The sequence below is a fragment of the Mobula birostris genome, chromosome 21, assembly GCF_030028105.1.
Source record: "Mobula birostris isolate sMobBir1 chromosome 21, sMobBir1.hap1, whole genome shotgun sequence".
NCBI classification, from domain to species: Eukaryota; Metazoa; Chordata; class Chondrichthyes; order Myliobatiformes; family Myliobatidae; genus Mobula; species Mobula birostris.
The window spans coordinates 55448828-55472078 of record NC_092390.1 but is presented as its reverse complement, the minus strand read 5'-3'; the positions used below and the strand labels follow the sequence as shown (position 1 = coordinate 55472078).

Sequence of the window (23251 nt, the reverse complement as noted above, 5' to 3'; positions counted from 1 at the left end):
CAAATCGTGCAAACAATACAAACTAAACAAATAACACTCAGAACCAAAGTTCATGAAAGTGATTTCACAACCATGAAGATAATTCATTGCTGCAGCTGGTCTAGGAGCCCTTTAGTTACAGGTCACAGCCTCAATTCAGTGCAGAGGCAAGTAAACCACACCACGTGCTGGAGGAACTCAGCAGATTAAATAGCATCTATGGAAATGAAAAGATAATCAATATTTTGGGCCAGGACCCTCCTTCAGGACTCAGCGAGATGTGCACCAGCCCACTCCCTGCCTCCAGCCCCAACACTACAGCCTTTTTAATCTGACATGACATTTAAATTGGCCAAGCGTTGGCTCATTCTTCACTCTTCGGCATGAGCCCTGCCGCTTCGATTCAGCCCAAGTCCACTCCAGCAATGGCCAAACATCAGCTCGTTCCTCGCTCTTGAGAAGAGTCCTGGTAGCTATTTCTACTGGAATATGAAGTACACACACACTTGGAGTATTCTTTTAGGATTGGTTGCACCTATTATGATATGGGTGTAAGCAACTGACCATCAATCTAAATTGGAAGCTTCAGAGATAATTAGTGAACTATAGTTTATAAAGGCCTATGTTAACTATTACTTTGGTGTGGGTTTTAAGAAGAGCATTTTCACCAGTATGCTGACTAAGTGGTTACAGATGGTGTGGGTGGCCTTTCTGCTGTCCTTGATGTAATTAATGTGAATAATTGCAAATGCTACCCTTGAAGAGCTCTATTAAATGGGTTTAAATTGACTGTAATAAGATCCAAACTAGAAATATGCTGCAGGTTGAATTGAGCATGAGATATTTTAAATAACAAAACTGAGCGTGAAGAAGCTCCTCGTCACCTCATTGAAACTCAAATTAGTGAAATAATGTTAGTCATTTAATGTCTAAAGAAGAATTTCTGAAATCCCTGACCAACTTAATTGTGAGATCTTAATGGCTGATGAGAACTTTTCATGGTAAAATGCTTGAATGCTTTCAATTGGCTCCACAATATGAATGTGGTTGAAGCATACATTATATCGGCTGGTAGATATTCCAAGAAATCCGAATTAATTCCAGGCATGCACAGCTTTCTCATGGTGTCATGTCTGCACATCAGCTTTGTTTTTACAGGGCTTGATGTAGGAAACTGATGATACAAATAACTTGATCTATTCAGTCAAATACTTAGAAATTTAGAATTTTTAGAAGCCTTGCTGGAAGTGAAAAAAATAATTACATCTGACGTAAAGGGGTCTTGTAAGTCATTCCAATTGAAAGGATAACTTATTGAGCTGAATACCAGGGTAAATGTTGTTTCATTGTTCAACACAGGATGTATTGCAGTATGATTGTGCCTATTTTTCTTCTTCTCCCCTGGAAGGTATTTGGGAAGTTTTGTTAGCAAAGCTTCCATTTTGACTTTGTATGTCTGAGTAGCCAGCCTTTCATTTAAAGGCTCCCTGAGAGCTGTAGTTGGTCCAAATGAAAGCTGGGAAATACAGTGGATCACACACAAAATGCTGGAGGAACTCAGCAGTTCAGGCAACATCTAGGAAAAGAGTATAGTCGATGTTTCAGGCCAAAACTCTTCAGCAGGATTTCCACCCAAAACATCAACTATACTCTTTTCCTAGATGCAGCCCGGCCTGCTGAGTTCCTCCAGCATTTTGTGTGTGTGGCTCGGATTATCAGCATCTGCAGCTTTTCTCTTGTTTGGGAAATGCAGTGGATTCTGGTTAATTGGGCTATCAATTAATCATAGTAGCTGCTTACTTGAAACAACTGTTAAAGAACAAAAACTAATTGAGAAAATAGCTGGGATTCGCTTCGTTTATTTGGGACATTATGCCATGTAATTGGGACAGGAGACTATTGCCAGATAGTTTCTATCTAGTGTTAGTCATGTGCACTTGCATGACCATTAGACACAACACTGTGCTTTGAGCAAACAAGTTTTAAATAGTAAACACGAGGAAATCTGCAGATGCTGGAATTTCAAGCAACACACATAAAAGTTGCTGGTGAACGCAGCAGGCCAAGCGGCATCTCTTGGAAGAGGTACAGTCGACGTTTTGGGCCAAGACCCTTCGTCAGGACTAACTGAAAGAAGAGCTAATAAGAGATTTGAAAGTGTGAGGGGGAAGGGGAGAAATTGGCAAAAGGGATATGAGAGGATCATGGGACAGGAGGCCCAGGGAGAAAGAAGGGGAAGGGGGGAAGCCCAGAGGATGGGCAAGGGATAACCCGTCCCCCTCCCACTTTCAAATCTCTTACTAGCTCTTCTTTCAGTTAGTCCTGATGAAGGGTCTCGGCCCGAAACGTCGACTGTACCTCTTCCTAGAGATGCTGCCTCGTCTGCTGTGTTCACCAGCAACGTTTATGAGAAGTTTTAAATAGTATCAGTTGTGTGTGTTTGTGTTCAAAATACAGCATTGTTTTTGTCACTGATAGTGACAAATAAACAGTAAGGCAATTCGGAGCTATTTTTGCTTACAGCAGTTTCAAGCATTCAGTATTGGAAACGCCAAAAATGACTATGAATGGAAATGAAATGATTTCACTACTTTATCAATTTAGAAGCTATGAAGATTTGAAGGATGCAATAATTGTAAGCATTGTATGAGGGCGGTCCATTATCTGCCCTAGGTGTCTGTTTTAATTTTGTTCATTTACAGTCAAAAGTATGCGATGTGAATGAATTCCTCTGTTGATAGCTATTAGAAACTAATACAGTTTTATAGTATTGCAGTAGTATTGGTGATATTCTAATGTGTTATGTATTTTATTTAAATACTTAATTTGTTACTCTTTTTTTTATATATACCATTTTACCTATTTCCTTGAAACATAGGCTAATTGGGACAGCCACTCATTTGGGCCAAAATGTAATAGATCCGATGTGTCCCAAGTAATTGGAATCCACTGTATATACTACTTTTGATATAGAGTGTCACCTTAGTTGTTTTGTTCCTCATTAGTTTAAGATGTGGATATGTCATGATGAAAATGTCGGGGGGCACGGTAGGGCAGTGGTTAGCACAATGCTTTACATTACCAGCAACCCGGGTTCAATTCCCACAACTGCCTGTAAGAAATTTGTATGTTCTCTTCATGACTGTGTGGGTTTCCTCCGTGTGCTCCGGTTTCCTCCCACAATCCAAAGACGTACCAGTTGGTAGGTTAGTTGGTCATTGCAAATTGTCCTGTGATTAGAGTAGGGTTAAATCCAGGGATTGCTGAGCTGCACGCTGGAAGGGCCAAAAAGGCCTTTTTTTGCACTTTATCTCAATAAATAAAATATAATCAAGAAATATTTTCAGTGGAATATTTATAAGTAATCTGGTAGATTCTAAAAATATTGAAAGTGCGCATTTGAAAAATTATTATTGCAATCATTCAGATAGTTTTTCATATTATTTCATAGCTGATTAAGATGTAATTCAGAAGTAATGGTCAGAATTGGACTTAATATCACTGGCATATGTCGTGAAATTTGCTATGGTGGCAACAGTATAATGCAATGCATGATAATGTAGAAAAAGGAGTAAATCAAGTACAGTAAGTATAGAAATGTGTATTAAATAATTAAATTAAAAATAGTGCAAAAACAGAAATAATGTTTAAAAAGTGAGGTAGTGTTCATGGATTCAATGTCTGTTTAGAAATTGGATATCAATGTGGAAGAAGTTCTTCCTGAATTGAGTGGGTGCCTTCCTGATGGTAACAATGAGCATAGGGCATGTCCTGGGTGATGGAGGTCCTTAATGGACGCCGCCTTTCTGAGGCACTGCTCCTTGAACATGTCCTGGATACTACAAAGGCTATTACCTAAGATGGAGCTGACTAATTTTACCACTTTCTGTAGCTTTTTTCGGTCTTGTACAGTGGTTCCCCCCCCCCCCACCCACCCACCCCCATACCAGGTAGTGATGCAGCCAGTCAGAATGCTGTCCTCAGTACAAGTTTTCAAGTGTTTTAGGTGATAAAGCAAATCTCCTCAAACTCCTGATGAAATATAGCCACTGTCTTGCCTCCGTTATAGCTGCATCAATATGTTGGGACCAGGTTTTTGACACCCAGGAACTTGAAATTGCCCACTTTCCACTTCTGATCTCTCTGAGCATTGGTTCATTTTCTTTCGTCTTACCTTTCCTGAAGTCCTCAGTCAGCTCTTTGTTCTTACTGACGTTGAGTGCAAGGTTGTTGTTGCGACACCACTCCACTAGCTGGTATATTCTGCTCTTGTACACCTTCTTGTGTCCATTTGAGACTCTGCCGACAATGGTTGTATCATCAGCAAATTTATAGATGGTATTTGAGCTATACCTAGCCACACAGTCATGGGTAGAGAGAGAGTAGAGCAGTGGGTTAAGCACACATCCCTGAGGTGCGCCAGTGTTGATCGTGTGCGAGAAAGATATTATTACCAATCCACACAGTTATGAAGTCGAGGATCCGATTGCAGAGGGAGATGCAAGGGCCCACGTTCTATAGCTTAACAATCAGGTTTGTGGGACTGATGGTGTTAATGCTGAGCTATGGTCAACCAACAGCATCCTGTCATAGGTGTTTGTATTGCCCAGGTAATCTAAGGCCGTGTGAAGAGCCATTGAGATTGTGTTTGCCATAGACCTATTGTGGTGATAGGCAAATTCCAGTGGGCCCAGGTTCTTGCTGAGGCAGAAATTGATTCTAGCCATGACCAACCTCTCAAAGCATTTTATTACCATAGATGTGAGTGCTACTGGAAGATTCAGGCATTAAGTCATGAAGGCAGCTCGCACTACTCTTCTTGGGCACTGGTATAATTGTTGCCCTTTTGAAGCGGGTGGGAACTTCTGAACATACCAGTGAGAGGTTGAACCGAGGAGTTGATCATGAGGCATATACCTCCACCCCTGCTTTTGAGAGACTCGACAGTCCTATCCTGATGGTGTATAGTGTCTTGTGAACCTGTCAATCTGAATCGCTGCATCTGGTACGGAAGGGGTTAAGCAGGATTCCATGAAGCAGAGCATGCAAGCAGTCCTAATACAGCAAGCGGTCTTTGATACTAGCTCTGAGATCTTTGATTTTATTTACTATTTACTGACTATACATTTGCCAGCAATATAGTCTATATCGGGAGTCAAAAACCCAGTATTTTTTTTAAATGCACTTGTAGCCCTTAGCGACAGCCACCACATTTCGGACAAGTACAGCCATAATTGGCATAATTTCCATCGTTTTTATGCAGTGATAGATTGTTCAATTGCATTAAAACATCTTTATTAACTGTACAGACCTTAGATGCAGTTGTGATTCTCTGAGAAAATTGTTTTATTTCTGTTACACATCTAGACTATGAAGTTTCAACATCAAACTTAATTTTTACCTTAGTAATAAAAAAAAACATATTAGTTAAGAAGCGTAGCAATCGCTAGGTCACTTTACCTTGAACCAATTTCTTCAAAGCAAAAAAACTGCACAGTTTTCAAAACCACTGTTACTTTGTGAAGACCCAGAGACTGTTTGGGTGCATTTTAGCCTTGTTAGGCTGGATTGATTAGATAATTCTGTGCAATTTTCCACACTGCAAAAGGTGCACATATTTAAGTGCCGATTTTCCCCTCCCCGCAATTAGCTAGATTTTCGAAGAATTAAGTATGCAAAGAGCTAATGCACTGTCATTTCTGTGGTTAAACTATTCATGCTTGTTTCCTCTGTGAAATTAGGATTGATTGCCTGAAGTTCTTTCAGAGTGATGCAGTAGATACTTTCACTGCCTCTGAACTGAAAATGAGCAGGATATTATTTCAGCACTACATGATGCACACACATATTGTGGTAATTTCATAGTTCAGTGCAGCCCAGTACAAACAGCTCTTCAGTTTCTATTTCTTGGCCTAATATAAAATGAATATTTTGTATTACTTTCATTAATATCATTTCCAGGGCTGAAATAAAAACAGAATTTGCTGAAAATAGTCAGCAGTTTGGCTCGCATTTATCGAGAACAAAGCAGTTAATGCCTTGGGTCATTGACTTTTCATTGGAATTGGGAAGAGAAATAAATGAGATTCAAAATGCATGGAAAGCAGAAAGGGGGTCCATGATGAAGTGAAAAACAGCAGAGATTAAATGACTGAAGTACTGAGTCCAAAGTGAAATGAGGTTGTATTAAGAAACAAAGTAGACTGAAAGAGGTGTAAATTCTAAATAATTATCTAAAGCAGGGGTTCCCGATTTTTTTTTTATTATGTCATGCACTTCTGCCATTAACCAAGGGTCTGTGGACAGTTTAGGAATTCCTGATCTAAAATAACCAGAGAAATGTAGAATATTTCCTGTAAATCAGAAATTACAATGCTGAAAAGTTTAACTTGCCTGAAATTAATGAACTTCTTGCATCCAGAAAGCTTAACTATGTAATAGTGTATTCATAGTACTGTTTCTCTACCTCGCATTCAGCTCCATTGATGCAACCTGGGAGGCAGAGGCATCAGAAGTGGAGACTTAAAAGTGACAGCTGATTGTGTGTTGGCATCTGAGTTGCAGCTGAATGGTCACCTGATCTGCATTTGGTCCTCTATAATAGAGTCCATATCATAAGCATTATCTATAATGCAAGAAGTTGAAAGGAGTTCAAGTAAATCGCCTGTTGGTGTGCTTAAGTGTGTGGGGAGAGAAGGTGAATGATCATGGGGGGGGGGGGGAGGGAAGGGGAGGGAGAGAGAGAGCTGTAAAGAATAGTCCATTGAATATAAAAGCAGATAACCAAGGTTCAATTCCACTGCTTTACGGACACCAGTGGAATTGAACTCCGGTTGCTAACGCTGTAATAGTGTAACGTGAACCACTGTGTTAGACCCCTGACCAGGTCTGTTCAATTTTCCCCACTGTACTCTTCACACCAGCTCTTCCCATTCCCAGAACAAGAGAATTCTGTCAAGCACCAGTAACCCGGGTGCAATTTCACTGCTGGACATAAAGAGTTTGTACTGTGACGGGGTCCTGAACTGAGAGAGTGAGTGAAGAAAAAAAAAATAACTTTTGGATTTCTGCTGAGTTGGAGAGAGAGAGCACCGAGCAGCTCGTAAATCGCTATGGTGACCAAGGGCGGCGTTATTTGATGGACAATCGAGGTTGAGGTTTCTCTGGAGGTTGTTTATACTTTCTCCAAGGACATTGCCTGCTTGTACATATCTTACACAGACAAAGGAAGGAGGAGTTATTTGAGAGACAGTTGGTACTCAGTACGGTGAGATTAAATAGGAGGTCAGATGATAAACCTGCAACACATGTTTTTGGACATTGAATGAGCTTTGTTGTGCCCACAGAAAAAGTGGGTTTTTTGGAGGATCGATCAGGCAGATTGATCAGTGGCTCTTGCAGTGAGAAAAGTGATTGACCGGTGGGGAGTTGTCCATGTGTCCAACCTTTGCCTGGGTTGATAGCTCCACCACAGAAGAATGGTCCCCTTTGTTGAAGTCACAGTCCGTGACTTTTAAAGGGCTTTGGAGGACAGTGCGAAGATCGACGGCATCAGCTCACCTGAAGACTCCAATCAATCAATCAATCTCTCTCTCTCTCTCTCTCTCTCTCTCTCTCTCTCTCTCTCTCTCCCCTCAACACCACGAACTGAACTTTGCTCATCATCGTAAGATTGTATCTATTTACCCCTAGACTTGAAGAAGCTTGATTTTTAGAGATATATATATATATATATAAATAAACAACAGGAATTCTGCAGATGCTGGAAATTCAAGCAACACACATCAAAGTTGCTGGTGAACGCAGCAGGCCAGGCAGCATCTCTAGGAAGAGGTACAGTCGACGTTTCAGGCCGAGACCCTTCGTCAGGACTAACTGAAGGAAGAGTGAGTAAGGGATTTGAAAGGGGGAGGGGGAGATCCAAAATGATAGGAGAAGACAGGAGGGGGAGTGATGGAGCCAAGAGCTGGACAGGTGATTGGCAAAATGGGATACGAGAGGATCATGGGACAGGAGGTCCGGGAAGAAAGACAAGCAGGGGGGAGGACCTAGAGGATGGGCAAGAGGTATATTCAGAGGGACAGAGGGAGAAAAAGGAGAGTGAGAGAAAGAATGTGTGCATAAAAATAAGTAACAGATGGGGTATGAGGGGGAGGTGGGGCCTAGCGGAAGTTAGAGAAGTCGATGTTCATGCCATCAGGTTGGAGGCTACCCAGACGGACTATAAGGTGTTGTTCCTCCAACCTGAGTGTGGCTTCATCTTTACAGTAGAGGAGGCCATGGATAGACATGTCAGAATGGGAATGGGATGTGGAATTAAAATGTGTGGCCACTGGGAGATCCTGCTTTCTCTGGCGGACAGAGCGTAGATGTTCAGCAAAGCGGTCTCCCAGTCTGTGTCGGGTCTCGCCAATATATAAAAGGCCACATCGGGAGCACCGGACGCAGTATATCACCCCCGTCGACTCACAGGTGAAGTGTTGCCTCACCTGGAAGGACTGTTTGGGGCCCTGAATGGTGGTAAGGGAGGAAGTGTAAGGGCATGTGTAGCACTTGTTCCGCTTACACGGATAAGTGCCAGAAGGGAGATCAGTGGGGAGGGATGGGGGGGACGAATGGACAAGGGAGTTGTGTAGGGAGCGATCCCTGCGGAATGCAGAGAGGGGTGGGAGGGAAAGATGTGCTTAGTGGTGGGACCCCGTTGGAGGTGGCGGAAGTTACGGAGAATAATATGTTGGACCCGGAGGCTGGTGGGGTGGTAGGTGAGGACCAGGGGAACCTTATTCCTAGTGGGGTGGCGGGAGGATGGAGTGAGAGCAGATGTACGTGAAATGGGGGAGATGCGTTTAAGAGCAGAGTTGATAGTGGAAGAAGGGAAGCCCCTTTAAAAAATGAAGACATCTCCCTCGTCCTAGAATGAAAAGCCTCATCCTGAGAGCAGATGCGGCGGAGACGGAGGAATTGCGAGAAGGGGATGGCGTTTTTGCAAGAGACAGGGTGAGAAGAGGAATAGTCCAGATAGCTGTGAGGGTCAGTAGGCTTATAGTAGACATCAGTGGATAAGCTGTCTCCAGAGACAGAGACAGAAAGATCTAGAAAAGGGAGGGAGGTGTCGGAAATGGACCAGGTAAACTTGAGGGCAGGGTGAAAGTTGGAGGCAAAATAAAGTCAACGAGTTCTGCATGCGTGCAGGAAGCAGCGCCAATGCAGTCATCGATGTAGCGAAGGAAAAGTGGGGGACAGATACCAGGATAGGCACGGAACATAGATTGTTCCACAAACCCAACAAAAAGGCAGGCATACGGGTGCCCATAGCTACACCTTTAGTTTGGAGGAAGTGGGAGGAGCCAAAGGAGAAATTATTAAGAGTAAGGACTAATTCCGCTAGACGGAGCAGAGTGGTGGTAGAGGGGAACTGATTAGGTCTGGAATCCAAAAAGAAGCGTAGAGCTTTGAGACCTTCCTGATGGGGGATGGAAGTATATAAGGACTGGACATCTCTCTCATATATATATTCCACACTTATATATAGTCATTACTAACCTGTTTGATTTATCTACATTTGTAATACTGTATTGCTTAGTTACTAATAAATAACAGTTAATAGCAATACTGGACTCCAAAATGTTTTCCATTTCTGCTGGTTCTTTAACCCGTCATGGGGTACGTGACAGTACGTTCTACTCATATGCGTGTGGGTTTCCTTTGGGTGCTCTAGTTTCTTCCCACATTCTGAAGATGTACAGGTTAGTTGGTTAATTGGTCACATGGATATAATTGAGTGATGGAGACTTGTTGGGGTAGAAGGTTTTATCTCTAAATGGAAAAACTGTGCTAGAAAGGAATTCATGGTTAAAGCAAGTGAGGGTTTATGGAGCACTTGAATGAAAATTGATACTGTTGAAGGATCTCAGCCTGAAATGCCAACTGTTTACTCTTTTCCGTAGTTACTACCTAGGCTGGTGAGTTCCTCCAGCATTTTGTGTGTGTTGCTGTCAAAGGAGATGTGATTTCCTAACATGAAATATTCAGCTATCATGTATTACACTGTGATAATTCATCTGGATTAAAATAATGTCCAATTATTATTTTTCCCAAAAATCAATCCATATACTGGACATCACATTTGCTGATTTACTCTATTTTAAGAATTAGGTAATCTACTTGTGTTCCAAAGGACCCACATAATTTTAGCAAAAAGATTGAGAATGAGAATTACAATGGATTTCAGTTAATTGGGACATATTCGGAATCAGTACATTTTGGCCCAATTAAGCAGCTACCCTATTTAGCTGAAGTTTTATGGAAATAGTTAAAGTTATTAAAAAGACAAAGTACTGTTTAACTGAGTAATAAATTGTGTATTTAAATGAAATACCGAGCTAATTAGAACACTATCAATACTACAACAGTACTTTGAAACCATATTAGTTCCTAATAGTTATTGATGAAGGAATTTGTCTAGTGTATGCGCTGCTGTGTCCTTTTGATTGACTGCAAATGAACACAATCAACGCAGACACCTAGATAATGGGTTGCCTTGACACAATTTTTGACGATTACATCCTCCAAGTCTTCAGTTTCATTGTAACATTTAAGATGATTGTCAATAGCTTCAGACTCTACGTAGTTCCTAGCTTGTTGAAGTAGTGTAGTGAAATAGTTTCATTTTCACTGCAACCCATTTCTCTGTCTCCAAGCCTGAATTCTTAAAAGCACAGTGAGCAAAGCAGTTATGAATTGTCTTACCAACTATCAGTGACAGAAGTCACTGCGTTTTGAACACAAACACATGCTACAGGTGCAATTTAAAAACTGCCCTAAGCATGATGTAGTGTCTAATGGCCACACAAGTGCATGCGTCTGAGGCTACGTCCACATTACGCCGGATAGTTTTGAAAAAGAAGCTTTTTCTCTTCGTTTTGACCTTCCGTCCACACTGAAATGACGTTTTCATCTTCTGAAAATGGAGATTTTCGACAACACTCTCCAGAGTGTATAAATTTGAAAACGATTGTTTTGTGTTGTAGTGTGGACAGGGTAAACGGAGAGATTTTAAAATGTTGTCATGACAACACTACAACAACAATGCTTTTTCTGCTTTTTCTGCTTCTGCTTGGGACTGTGCAAGCACTGCCGGGTGGCTATTCTTGGTTCTTGATCCTCCAAAATATTTCGCATGGGATTTAAACAGGAGGTGGCGGAGGGAGGGCTTAAGAAGGAGATTTTTGAAGAAGAAAAACTGCCTTAAATTTAATTGGGTTTGGTTGTGTGACTGTGTTAGGATTAAGATTATTCCATGCTTTAATTGTGCAGGGGAAAAATGAATTGCTGTACACATCTGACTTGGTAGTTAGTATTTCAAATTGAGTTGAGTGTCCTCTTCTGCTCCTAATAGGTTTAGGTTTGATGTGGGATTGGTAGTCTATGTCGAGTTGACCGTTTAACATTTTATAATTGTTGATCTTGTGCAGAGGACGGCTTCATGCGTGTGTTGTTTACTTTATTGTCTACGTTAATAGCTTGTTCGGAATTTAACATCTCCACTGCTTTGCTGACTTTGTAGTCGTTGTAACTCGCAGAAACAGCTTGACTTCATTGTCTGTCTAAACGAAGAAGTCCGGTCTGCTTTTCCAAGTTTTCTTTGTATTCCTCAAAGACATTGTTGAAAACTTTCTTTCGCTGTTATTGTAGGTACTCTAGTTTTTGACCAATGGAAATAGCACAACGCCGCTGTTGAAATGCAAATATTATACTGTTTTCTCTTCGCTTGTTTTCTGTAGATGTGTTTGCGCATGCACAGTAGGAGTAGATTCACCCAAATATCTGTTTTAGTGTGGACAGAGATATTTTGAAAAACGCCTAGTGTGGACGCCTGTCGTTTTTACTCGAAACCGGCATTTACAAAATTATCCAGTCTAATGTGGACGTAGCCTGAGACTAGTTAATAAGTGTTTGGCAATATAAGCAGCATAGTTTCTAAAATAACCGAAGGGAATCCCTGCTAGTTTCTTGATTATTTTTTGTTCTTTAAGAGTTGTCCCAAAAAAGCAACTACTCTGATTAACTAGATAGTCTAATTAATTGGAATCTACTGGATTGTGTTTTTGAACTCCCATGACTGCTTTAATATGTGAAATTTACAGTATGGAGAGGATGGGTGACTTTTTCCTGAAGAGACAGTTATAGAGTAATAAAGAAGCTAATTAGTGACTACTGATTTTTAGTTGTTGATCAAAAATGTATCTTTTAAAACTTTTTTTGAAAAGTCAGGAGTTTTATTGCTCTGACAATATTAAATTTTTTATTTGTACGTTAAATACAACCCCAGAGAAACAAGGGAATTAATATCTCATTAATACTGTGTATAGAAAAATGCAGCAACCTTGGCTTAAAGCTTTATTTTTGCTTGAATAAATAGTACACTCACTGATTCAGGCTCTGTATTCCATAGGATGGTAGCTTCAAACTTCAAAGTAAATTTATTGTCAAATTACATATCATGTACTACCCAGAGATTCATTTTCTTGTAGGCATTCTCAGTAAATACAAAGAAACACCATAAAATCGATGAAAAACTGCACGCAAGACGGATAAACAGCCAGTGTGTAAAGGATAACAAACAGTTATTACAGAAAGAAAAAGACAAACAAATTAATTATAATAAATAAACAATAAATATCAAGAACATGAACTGAAGAGTCCTTGAAACTGAGTCCATATTTTGTGCGAACAATTCAGTATTTGGGGCAAGTGAAGTTAATTTTCTCTGGTTCAAGAGCCTGATGGTTGAAGGATAATAACTATTCCTGAACCTGGTGGTGAGGGTCCTGAGGTTTTTGTATCTCCTTCCTGATGGCAACAGTGAGAAGTGAGCATGGCCTGGATGGTGGGGTTCCTCAATGATGAATATTGCTTCCTGTGACCTGCTCTCCTTGTTGATGTGGGGAGGGCTTTATCTGAAATGGATTGAGCTGTTTCCACAACCTTTTGTACACTTTTCCCTTCAAGGCCATTGGTGTTTCTATACCAGGCTGTGATGCAACCAGTCAACATACTCTCCGCCATGCATTTATAGAAGTTTATCAAAGTTTCAGATGACATACTGAATCTTTGAAAACTTCTGAGAGAGTAGAGGCGCTCCTGTGCTTTCTTTGAAATAACACATGGGTTCTAGACCCAGAACAGATCCTCTGAAATAATAACACTGAGGAATAAATAGTTGTAACCCTCTCCAACTTTGATCCCTCAATGAGGAATGGCTTATGGACCTTCTGTTTCCTCCTGAAGTCAATAATCAGCTTTTTGGTTTTGCTGATATGGAGTGAGATGTTATTGTAGTACCACTCAGCCAGATTTCCAATCTGCCACCTATATGTTGATTCGGCCAGCAACAGCTGTGTCATCTACAAACTTAAATATGTGCTTAGCCTCACAGTCATAAGTATAAAGGTGGTAGATTAGGGTGCTAAGCACGCAGTCTTGTGCCGCACCTTTACTGATGGAGATTGGGTAGGAGATGCTGTTGCCATTCGGAACAGACTTAGTCCACAACACAGCCTTGTGGTGCACCTTTACTGATGGAGATTGTGTACGAGATGTTGCCAATCGGTACTGACTTGGTCTACAAGTGAGGAAATTGAAGATCCAGTTGCACAATGAGGTATTGAAGTCTGGGTATTGGAGCTTACTGATTAGTTTTGAGAGGATGATAATACTGAATGTTGAACTGTTGTCAGTGAAGAGCCAATGAAAAGATATCTGCTATTTACTTGTTGTGACGGTAGGCAAATTACAGCAGGTCCAAGTCGCTTCTCAGGCAGGAGTTGATGTGTTTCAGCACCAACCTCTCAAAACACTTCATTATGGTAGGTGCTACTGGACAATGGTCATTAAGGAAGGTTATCACATTCTTCTTGAGCACCGTTAATTTCCTTCATCCAGTGAAAGAAAGGATGTGTTTTGAAGAAAGGAACCAATTGACTGTTCAAAGACTTTTAACTAATATTTATGGCTTGCCCAACTCAGACACCATTCAAATTGAAGACTGTTGAAGAAAATTGTCATTAGAAATATTAATGCCTTATGGTCAAACAATATTTGCACTTTTGGCTTTATACAAGATTGCAATCTCAGCCATCCCACAAAAGCAGCATCAAAAGGTGCAAAAAGCATTGATCCATCCATAATAAATGTGCACTAGCTTAAAAACCAAAACCAAGAATCCTCAAACCAAGAAATCTCTGGTTTGTTTTAATTTTTTTGCCTTGGTTGTGAAATCAGGTGAATTTGCCAAATGTATATAGAGCAGCTTGGATTCAGTGAAGGATTGCTTGAGCTAAATTAAGGTCAGGACTTGGACTCAGCTATTCCAAAACATGAATTTTCTTCTTTTTAAACCATTCTGTTGTTGATTTACTCTTGTCTTTTTGATTATTGTCTTGTTGCATTATCCAACTTCTATTAAGTTTCAGATAACAGACTGCTACCACGATATTCTCCTATAGGATGTCTTGATACAATTTTGAATTAATTTTCCCTCAACTAATGCAAGCTATCCAGGTCCTGAGGCAGCAAAGCAGCCCCTAACCATGATGCCTCTTCCACCATGATTCACAGTTGGGATGAGGTTCTGGTGTTGGTGCGCAGTGCCCTTTTTCCTCCAAACATAGCAACGTGCACTTCTGCCAGAAAGTTCAACGTTTGTCTCATCTGTCCACAGAACAAAGTCCCGGAAGCATTATAGAACATCCAGGTGGTCTTTTGCAAACTTGAGACATGCAGCAATTTTTTTTTTTTTTTGAGAACAGTGGTTTCCTCCATGGTGTCCTTCCATGAACACCATTCTTGTTCAGTATTTTTCTCATAGTGGACACATGAACAGAGACTTTAGCAGGTTCTAGAGATTTCTGCAGGTCTTTTTCACCTTGGGTTCTTTTTCACCTCCTTCAGCATTGCACATTGTGCTCTTGGTGTGATCTTTGCAGATTGCCCACTCCTAGGGAGAGTAGCAACAGTACTAAGTTTCCTCCATTTGTAGACAATTTCACTTACTGTGGACTGATGAACACTCAGGTCTACAGAAATGCTTTTGTAGCCTTCTCCAGCTTCACACATCTCTACAATTCATCTTCTAAGGTCTTCTGTAAGTTGTTTTGATCAAGGCATGGTGCACATAAACAGATCTTTCTTGAGAAGAGCAAGTTCTGTCAGTTACCTGACTTTGTGTGTCCTTTGCATAGGGCAAGGCACCTTTACAACCCACACCTCCAATCTCATCTCATTGATTGGAACACCTGATTCCAAATGGCTTTTGTAGAAGGCATTACTCCAGTGGTTCACATACTTTTTCCAATAAATACATGTAATATTGGATCATTTTTCTCAATAAATGAATAAACAAATGTTTTTGTGTTTTTTATTTAATTGGGTTCTCTTTATCTAGCTTTTAGGACTTGTGTGAAGATCTGATCATATTTTGGGTCATATTTATGCAGAAATAGAGAAAATTCTACAGGGTTCACAAACTTTCTAGCACCACTGTAAATATATTGCATGGAATAAAATGATACTTAAGCAAAATCAGGTATTTGCTTACTGATAAGATGCACTATGCATTCTTCTGTGTTCTGTGGCATACCACCAATAATGGTGAACCAGACAGACTTAAGTCTACTTAGTAATTTTTCGTATACAGTGGATTCTGGTTAATTGGGACACATTGGGTCCAGTACGTTTTGCCCAGTTAAGCAGCTGATCCAATTAACGGAAGTTTTATGGAAATTTATTGATTTAGCAATACAGCACAGAGTGGGCCCATCCAGCCTAAGAGCCACACTGCCTCAGCAACCCCAGACAAACCTTATTCACCCTAACCTCATCACAGGGCAATTTAGATTAGACCACATTTTATGAGTAATTAATGCAGAAAACCAGGTAATTGCAAAGGGTTCACAAACTTTTTCATGCAACAATAGTCAGATGAATTTTAATTTGGTAGGGTAATTATTTTTGGCTAGTGTCAAATCTTTTCATGGCAAGGGACTCAAACAATTTTTTTAAAGTCAAAAATAAAATGAACAAAAATCACTGCTTTTTGAATCAGCATCTGTTGGCCCAAGTGGGTAACGTAACACAAGTACATGCAAATGACGCAGTTGTTCACTCTAAGCATGGTGTAGTGTCCAACAGCCACAAGTGCATGTGACTGACTGTCTTTTCCCCCAATTAAGCAGCATAATGCCTCAAATAAACAAAGGAAATCTCAGCTATTTTCTCGATTTGTTCTTTAAGAGTTGTCCCAAATAAACAGCTGCCCCAATTAACAGATGGCCCAATTAATTAGAGATGGGAACAAGATGCCTTGGAAATGTAGAACTTCAATTTGTGAAGAAAAAACACATTGATTGCACAAGGAAGTGAGATGTACTTGGTTCCTAGTGATGCCCAGATCAGATGTCTGAAGGCAACTGCTAACAGGAAGAGGAAAAGAAGTCTTGGTCTTGAGGTCTGTAGTTTTTTTTTTGGGCAGCTTGTGAGGTCAGCAGAAAGTGATGTAAATACATTCCTGGCCACCAAATCAGAGCATTTGTACAACAATAGAAATTTACACCAATGAGGTGGCTATTTGGTACTTTATAAATGTGATGAGAGTTTCTGCTTCCACCAGCCTCGCTGTGCTCAGTTCTGCCAACCATTGAATGATATAATCTTAGTGATCTCCACTCCCCCCACCCCCACCGGGTTTTCTTTTAATTAACTTGACATTTGTGTCTCCTAGTTGTGTGCCTCACTGCTGAGGGAACTACTGTATGTCTATTTATTTTGTCTTGACCTCTCAATTTTATGTACCTCAAATATACTGGCCCTCAGAGAAAACAACCCCATTCTTTTCTCATAACTGTAATTCTGTAGCCTTGGCACTATTGTAAATCTCCTGTGCACCGTTTCTGTAGTGTAGTGGCAAGAGCTATGTACTAAACTTCCTCATCAAAGCACACAGCATCAGATAAACAGCATTTACAAAGAACAAATTATACACAATTTTTACAAGAAACAGTGCAATTAGAATGAAAAAACAATTTTCTTTAATGCAAAATAATCATAGTGTTACTATGTTGTAGTTACCTATCAGGGTATGGCGACAGCCGCTAGGCCAGTGGCACTAGCCGACTCGGAGGTTCAGCAAGGTAGGGTAATTCCAGGTAGAGTGATAGTGATAGTAGACTCAATGGTTAGGTGTCGGACAGTAGATTCTGTAGCTGCGAAAGAGATGCCAGTAAGGTGTGTTGCCTCCTAGGTGCTAAGGTCAAGGACGTCTCCGGATAGCTGCAGAATATTCTCGAGAGAGTGAGTCAACAATGACAGAGGTAGAAAGGGGGAAGGATCCTGTGCAGAAAGTATAGGGAGTTAAAGAAGAGGCTGAAGAGCAGCAGCCTCAAGGTAGTAATCATATGTTAGTTAGGACAGGAATAGGATGATAGTACAGATGAATGAATGGCTGAGGAACTGGTGCAGGAAGCAGTTTTTCAGATTTCTTGATGTCTTCTGGGGAAGGTATGACCTGTAGAAAAAGGACAGTTATGACTGAATGAGTTGAAGTGTAACAAGGGGGCAAAATTGAAAAAGGTAATGAATACAGGATTGAAGGTGTTATATTTGAATGCACACAGTGTACAGAATAAGGTAGGTGAATTTGTAGCGCAGTTAGAAATTGGCAGGTATGACATTGTGGTCATAACTGAGTCATGGCTAAAAGAAGATCATAGCTGGGGAGTTTTAACATCCAATGACAAACAGGTAGGTAGGCGGGGGGGAGATGGCTCTGTAAGTAAGAGGTGAAATCAAATCCTTAGGCACAAGGTTGACATCGGATTGGAAGATGTAGAATCCTTGTAGGTAGAATTAAGAAACTGCAAGGGTAAGAAGACCCAGATGGGAGTTACAGAAAGGCCTCTGGAAAGTAGCCATAGTGTGGGATATAAATTACAACAGGAGGTAGAAAAAGCAGGTAAAAAGGGCAATGTTACAATAGTCATGGGAGATTGAGAGAATCCGGTTGGTGCTAGATCCCAAGAGAGGGAATTTATAAAATGCCTATGAGATGGTTTTTAGAGCAGCTTGTGGTTGAGCCCTCTAGGAGAAAGACAATTCTGGATTGGGTGTTGTATAATGAACCATATTTGATTAGGGAACTTAAGTGAGGATATATCTTCCAATTTACTTTATGCTACCAATGTTCGGTGATTTTTCAGCACAAGATTGGATAAATCATGTTTTGGGTTGTACTTAATGACTGTCTTTTTCTAGTGTGCTAGATTTTTGCTTGGGTTTGTTATAAATATAATGTATGTTGATTTACACAAAATGACCATATTACCATGGAAATACTGCATCAGCTTATTTTAAAGTCCAACTTTGTTTACCACATTGTCCATTAAAAATACTTACCTTTGTCGAATGTCCTTAATCTCTGCTAATACTATGACATTAATTTCCATAGGGAATCGGAAGACACAGCTTTGCTGTTTCTTAAAGAGATTTATAAATCCATGGGCATCAGCCCTGAACAACCACCACATTGATGGCCATTGACAAAACTATATTTATCTTGATATTGGTAAGTTCGTAATTCTTCTCAATACTTTCTTTTGCTGATCTAAATCAAACTTTCAGCTAAGCAATTCCTGACAAGTCAATTGAAATTGAGCTGTTGACATTTGTTTAACATGCAAAATGTACAGTATTTTCTAACTTAAAACGTATGGAAAGTCTGTTACTAATCTAAATCAATGTTCAGATCGTCTGAAGGTGGACTGACCAAACCACGTTACGTGTGGTTGAAAGTGAGGATGTGAGCTACATAGGAAGGCAGCAGTGGGCTGGTGAGCAGCAAAGTAATAAATGAATTGTGTCTGGAGAAGCATGTGGGCAGGGCAGAAATAGAAGTGAGTACAGCAAGGGTGGCGGGGTGGAGATGTATCTCTACAAAAGTAGGTGGAAAGCACTCCTTCCCTCCACTTGTCTGCAGGTCACCCTTGGGCAAGGTGTAGCAACTGCTTAGCCCCCTCGAGCAGCATCACAATGTTGTAGCGTGGATGAAATCACTGGAGAAACAGAGTCACTGGTAGATACAAAGCAGCTTCTTTATTCAACACAACAAGGTACAGCAGGCACCTTAACGGACAGAGGCGCTTTCCGCAGAAAGGCCTGTTAGCTCAATGTAGGCTCGATATTTATATGCTAAACACAAAGGCAATCGCTACTTAAAAGTGATAGACAATACTTAGACAATGCTTCCTTTTGAAGCTGCATGCAAACATCACACCTTTGGATTTCATCCTATCCTTCTGACACCATCATGTCTGGGTTGGTATCCACAGCCTTTAGTTCAATCCACAATACATTTATTTGGCATTTTACATGCTAACATAGAAGACAATTAATATTTATAATGTATAGATAATACTGTCTTCGAAACTACAGCATCAGGCGCCAGAAGCATCTGATATTGACACCTTTTAGGAAGCCCATTGTGGTGGACTCAATCCACAGTCCTTTGTCAAACAGTTAAAATAGAAGTCTGGTGGCCAAAGTCATTTCAGTGTTAACAAATCATCTACCCAAAAAAATCCACTCTTAACAACGTGAATCCACGGGAGCAGGTGGTGGATGGTCGTATGAGCAGCTGGTGCATATCACAAGTCCTGGTTATGCAAACACTATTTCCAGGCAGGCAATCTCTGAAGGGTATTGATAATGTCTGGGGTCACTTGACTTGTAAATATACTGCCCCGAAGAAGGCAATGGCAAACCACTTCTATGGAATTTGCCAAGAACAGTCATAGTGATAAACTACGATTGCCTACTTCATATGACATGGCACATAATGATGACTCAAGAAGTGGTAAAATATTAGGAAATGTTGAAGTTCAAGGACTACATTTTACAGATCTTTGAAGGGAGCAGAACAAATAAATAAGTTGCTTAAGAAGAAATGTAGATGAGCAAAAGAATATAAAAATAGAATGATCATGCTGGAACTGTAGAGGACAAAAAGATTATCTATGTGTGAAGCAACACACACAAAATGCTGACAGCATCTACAACACTGTGCAAAAGTCTTGGGCACATATATATAGTTAGGGTGCCTAACACTTTTGCACAGTACTGTAGTAATTTTATGTATTGCACTGTACTGCTGCAGCAAAAAAAAACAAATTTCATGACATATGTGAGTGACGATATACCTGATTCTGATATGGGTCTCCATTGTGGACTGAGAGTGGGAAGGGGAATCATGGATGAAAAAAGGGGAAGGGAGAGGGGAGAGAGTGGGAAGCACCAGAGAAACGTACTGTAATGATCAATTAAACAATTGTTTGGAACCTTGCTACCTCAGGGCTAGGTGTGACTGCACCCGCACCCCCTCCTCCTGCCCCCACCCCTCCTTCTCTGCCTCCTGTCCCACGCTTCTCCCATGGCGCACCACCCTCGCCATTCCCAACATCCTTTGCTTTTGCCAGATTTACAAAGTTGTTCTCCCCTCCACATTAAGAAATACAGTACTGTGCAAAAGTCTTGGGAACCTTGCATTTTGCACAGACTGTATGTATAGAGCTCTGATCAAGTTCTAAATGATTAATCAGGGAGAAGGATATTGACGCTGGAGAGTTAAAGGAGGAGGAAGAAAGCATTAAAATATAAATTCCTACAGCGTGCATGGATCTTCCAGTATTGCTAGGGGAAGCAACAGAGGATGTTGGTGGGACTCTGCCATAGATGTTTGCAGCTTCCTTACCCACAGGCATGGTGTCAGAAGACAGGAGTATAGCTAACCTTGCCCCCTTCTTCAAAATGGGCAGCAGGGAAAACCAAGGAAACTACAGGCAGATGAGCCTTGCATCAGTGTTGGGGAGGATTCTGGGAGACTGGATTTGTGCTCACTTGCAAAGACAAGAATTGATTGGGAGGAGTCAACATGGTTTTGTGCAGGAATGATCATGTCTCTCAAATCTGAGTTTTTAAGAGGAGGTAACTAAAAATTAATGATTTATGTGCAATTAAGGCTTTTGATGGGGTTCCATCCATGTACTAGACTGCTCCAGAAGTTTAAGGCACAAGGGGTCCAAGGTATGTTGGCAAACTGGAATAAATTAGTAGGAGGAGAGGATAGTGTTGGAAAGAACTCATTGCTTGAGTGTGTGTAGAGGAAGTACAACATTTCTGAAGCATTTTAAGCCTTGTCAAAGGGATTAATATAAATACTGTAGTACTTGATGGTTGGGATATAATGGGTCAGAGGATCTGTTTCTGTGCTGTATGACTGACGCAAATAGTTCCACAAGTAGCAAATGAAACAAATAATGAAAACATTCAAAGATCCAAAGTACATTTATCATCAAAGTAAGTCCACACCATACAACCCTGAGACTAGTCTTCCTGTAGGCAGCCATAAAAGAGAAACACAATGAACCCATTCAATATAAACATTGAACACCCAACATACAAAACAACAACAAATCCTGCCAACAGCAAAAATCGAGCGACACATGGAATGTTAAACAGAATTCCCCAGAGTCCTTCAAATGGCCTGGCAGTGTTTAGTTGAGTTCAGTTCAGTTTAGTGCTATGTCATTCTGATGGTATACGTTAAACATTTGACCAGGAAAACACAAGAAATACCCGGCTTCTTGGTTTTAAAAGTTAACACATTCTTCAAATTCAATTCAAAATGGCAAATTGGATTCTGGTTTAACATATTGTGTGAAAGAAACCTTCTCTAATAACCAGTTCTACATTAAAATGTCACCCTAAAATGTGCTCAGGTTTCTGTTCATGGATCTCAAAATAATAATTCTGTGATTCCAAGTGAACCTACTGCTGCCGAGCCAAAGCTGATACCCTCACAGCTTATTGACCTTCTCTGGTCTAGAGAAAGTCCAGTTTGTTCATTTTAATTAATGATCTACCTCCCCTGACTGACTGTTGCTGTCAGAATAAATGACACACTGGTCAATGAAAATATGTCAATGTCAATGTTTCAGAATCCTAATCAATTGTGTCTGATGTTTGGAATACTGATTGTTTTGTATGGATTTAGTAATAATGAAACACTTAGGCACAGGCCCTTAAGATGTCAATGGCAAATTTCCTCAATGTAGATATAACATGATGAGGTTGCGGTCGACTACGATGAGGTTGCGGTCGACTACAATGAGGTCCTCCATTGGTCAGGGTCGACCATGGATATTGTGCTCCAGCTGTCTATGTGATACACAAGCTAAAGCAGTACAATATGGAGAGCAACCTGTTGCCCATGCAGCAGACTCTCCCTCGCCATGTAGCTGATGAATCCAAAGGAACGATAGAGACCCACACAGATTGGCACCAGTGGTTTCATGGGAGTTGCCAGCCAGCGTTGAACTCAATGTACGACTGTCTTATGGACTCCAGCTCCAGGTTTACTTCTAAAGCCTTCCCCATGAGTAGGTATAGCCGCAAGACAGCAGAGGTTTGAGATCAGTTTTCCTTCTCATAGATAAGTTGCCAACCATGGCCAACGAGTCCCATGTGCCCGAATAGGCTACAATACTTTATTCACAGTAGTTACACTTGAAATTGTATTGAATTGACCATAAAACATCTGGAACATTGAGTCGTGAATGACACTTTAAAAACATTATTTCTTAAAATATGCCTAATATTATACTTAAACAAATTTAACTTTTGTTTTTTGCTATTTGTGAAACTTGTGAAAACGGACGGGAATGTTGTTAATAGTAATAAGCGTACGGACATGGGTTTGAAATGAATAGTTTTGGAATACTTGTTGAATTATTTGCAATTAATCATCAGGATGCAACATGCAGAGGATTACATTAATCCAGCAAGTTGGATTCTCATCATTGTGTAGATGTAATATGAGGCCATTGTGGAAATGATGAGTGATAAAACCTGCAAGTAAGGAAGGCCCAGGGTCTGATTCCACTCTTAGTCATACAAACTCGACTGTGATTATGATAGTGAAGGACTTTGAATATTTTGATGGAATTTTAATGAAGAATCCTTGCTTAGGCGACAGCCAGAGTACACTCAGTGAAATTGTAAATCGGGGTTTCATGCATGCTGTGAACAGAGCTAAGTCATCTCATGGCTAGTGAATCAAATCAAAACTCTGCACCTGTAACTGTCCAGGCATGAGTAGTGGCAGACAATTAAACAGCAAATGGGATTGTTCTTGGAGTCTCTTCCTCCCATTGGCTGTTTATGA

The 23251-nt window shown here is 40.5% G+C and overlaps 1 protein-coding gene across 1 annotated transcript in view; it reads left to right on the top strand.

The window, feature by feature from the left end:
- The window catches only part of sec23ip (SEC23 interacting protein), a 162802-nt gene that overhangs the window by 131506 nt on the left and 8045 nt on the right, over nt 1-23251 (top strand). The window contains exon 18 of the mRNA XM_072239520.1: nt 18482-18598. Within this exon, the coding sequence (XP_072095621.1) occupies nt 18482-18563 (82 nt within the window). The 3' untranslated portion in view covers nt 18564-18598. The remainder of the gene's footprint in view (nt 1-18481; nt 18599-23251) is intronic.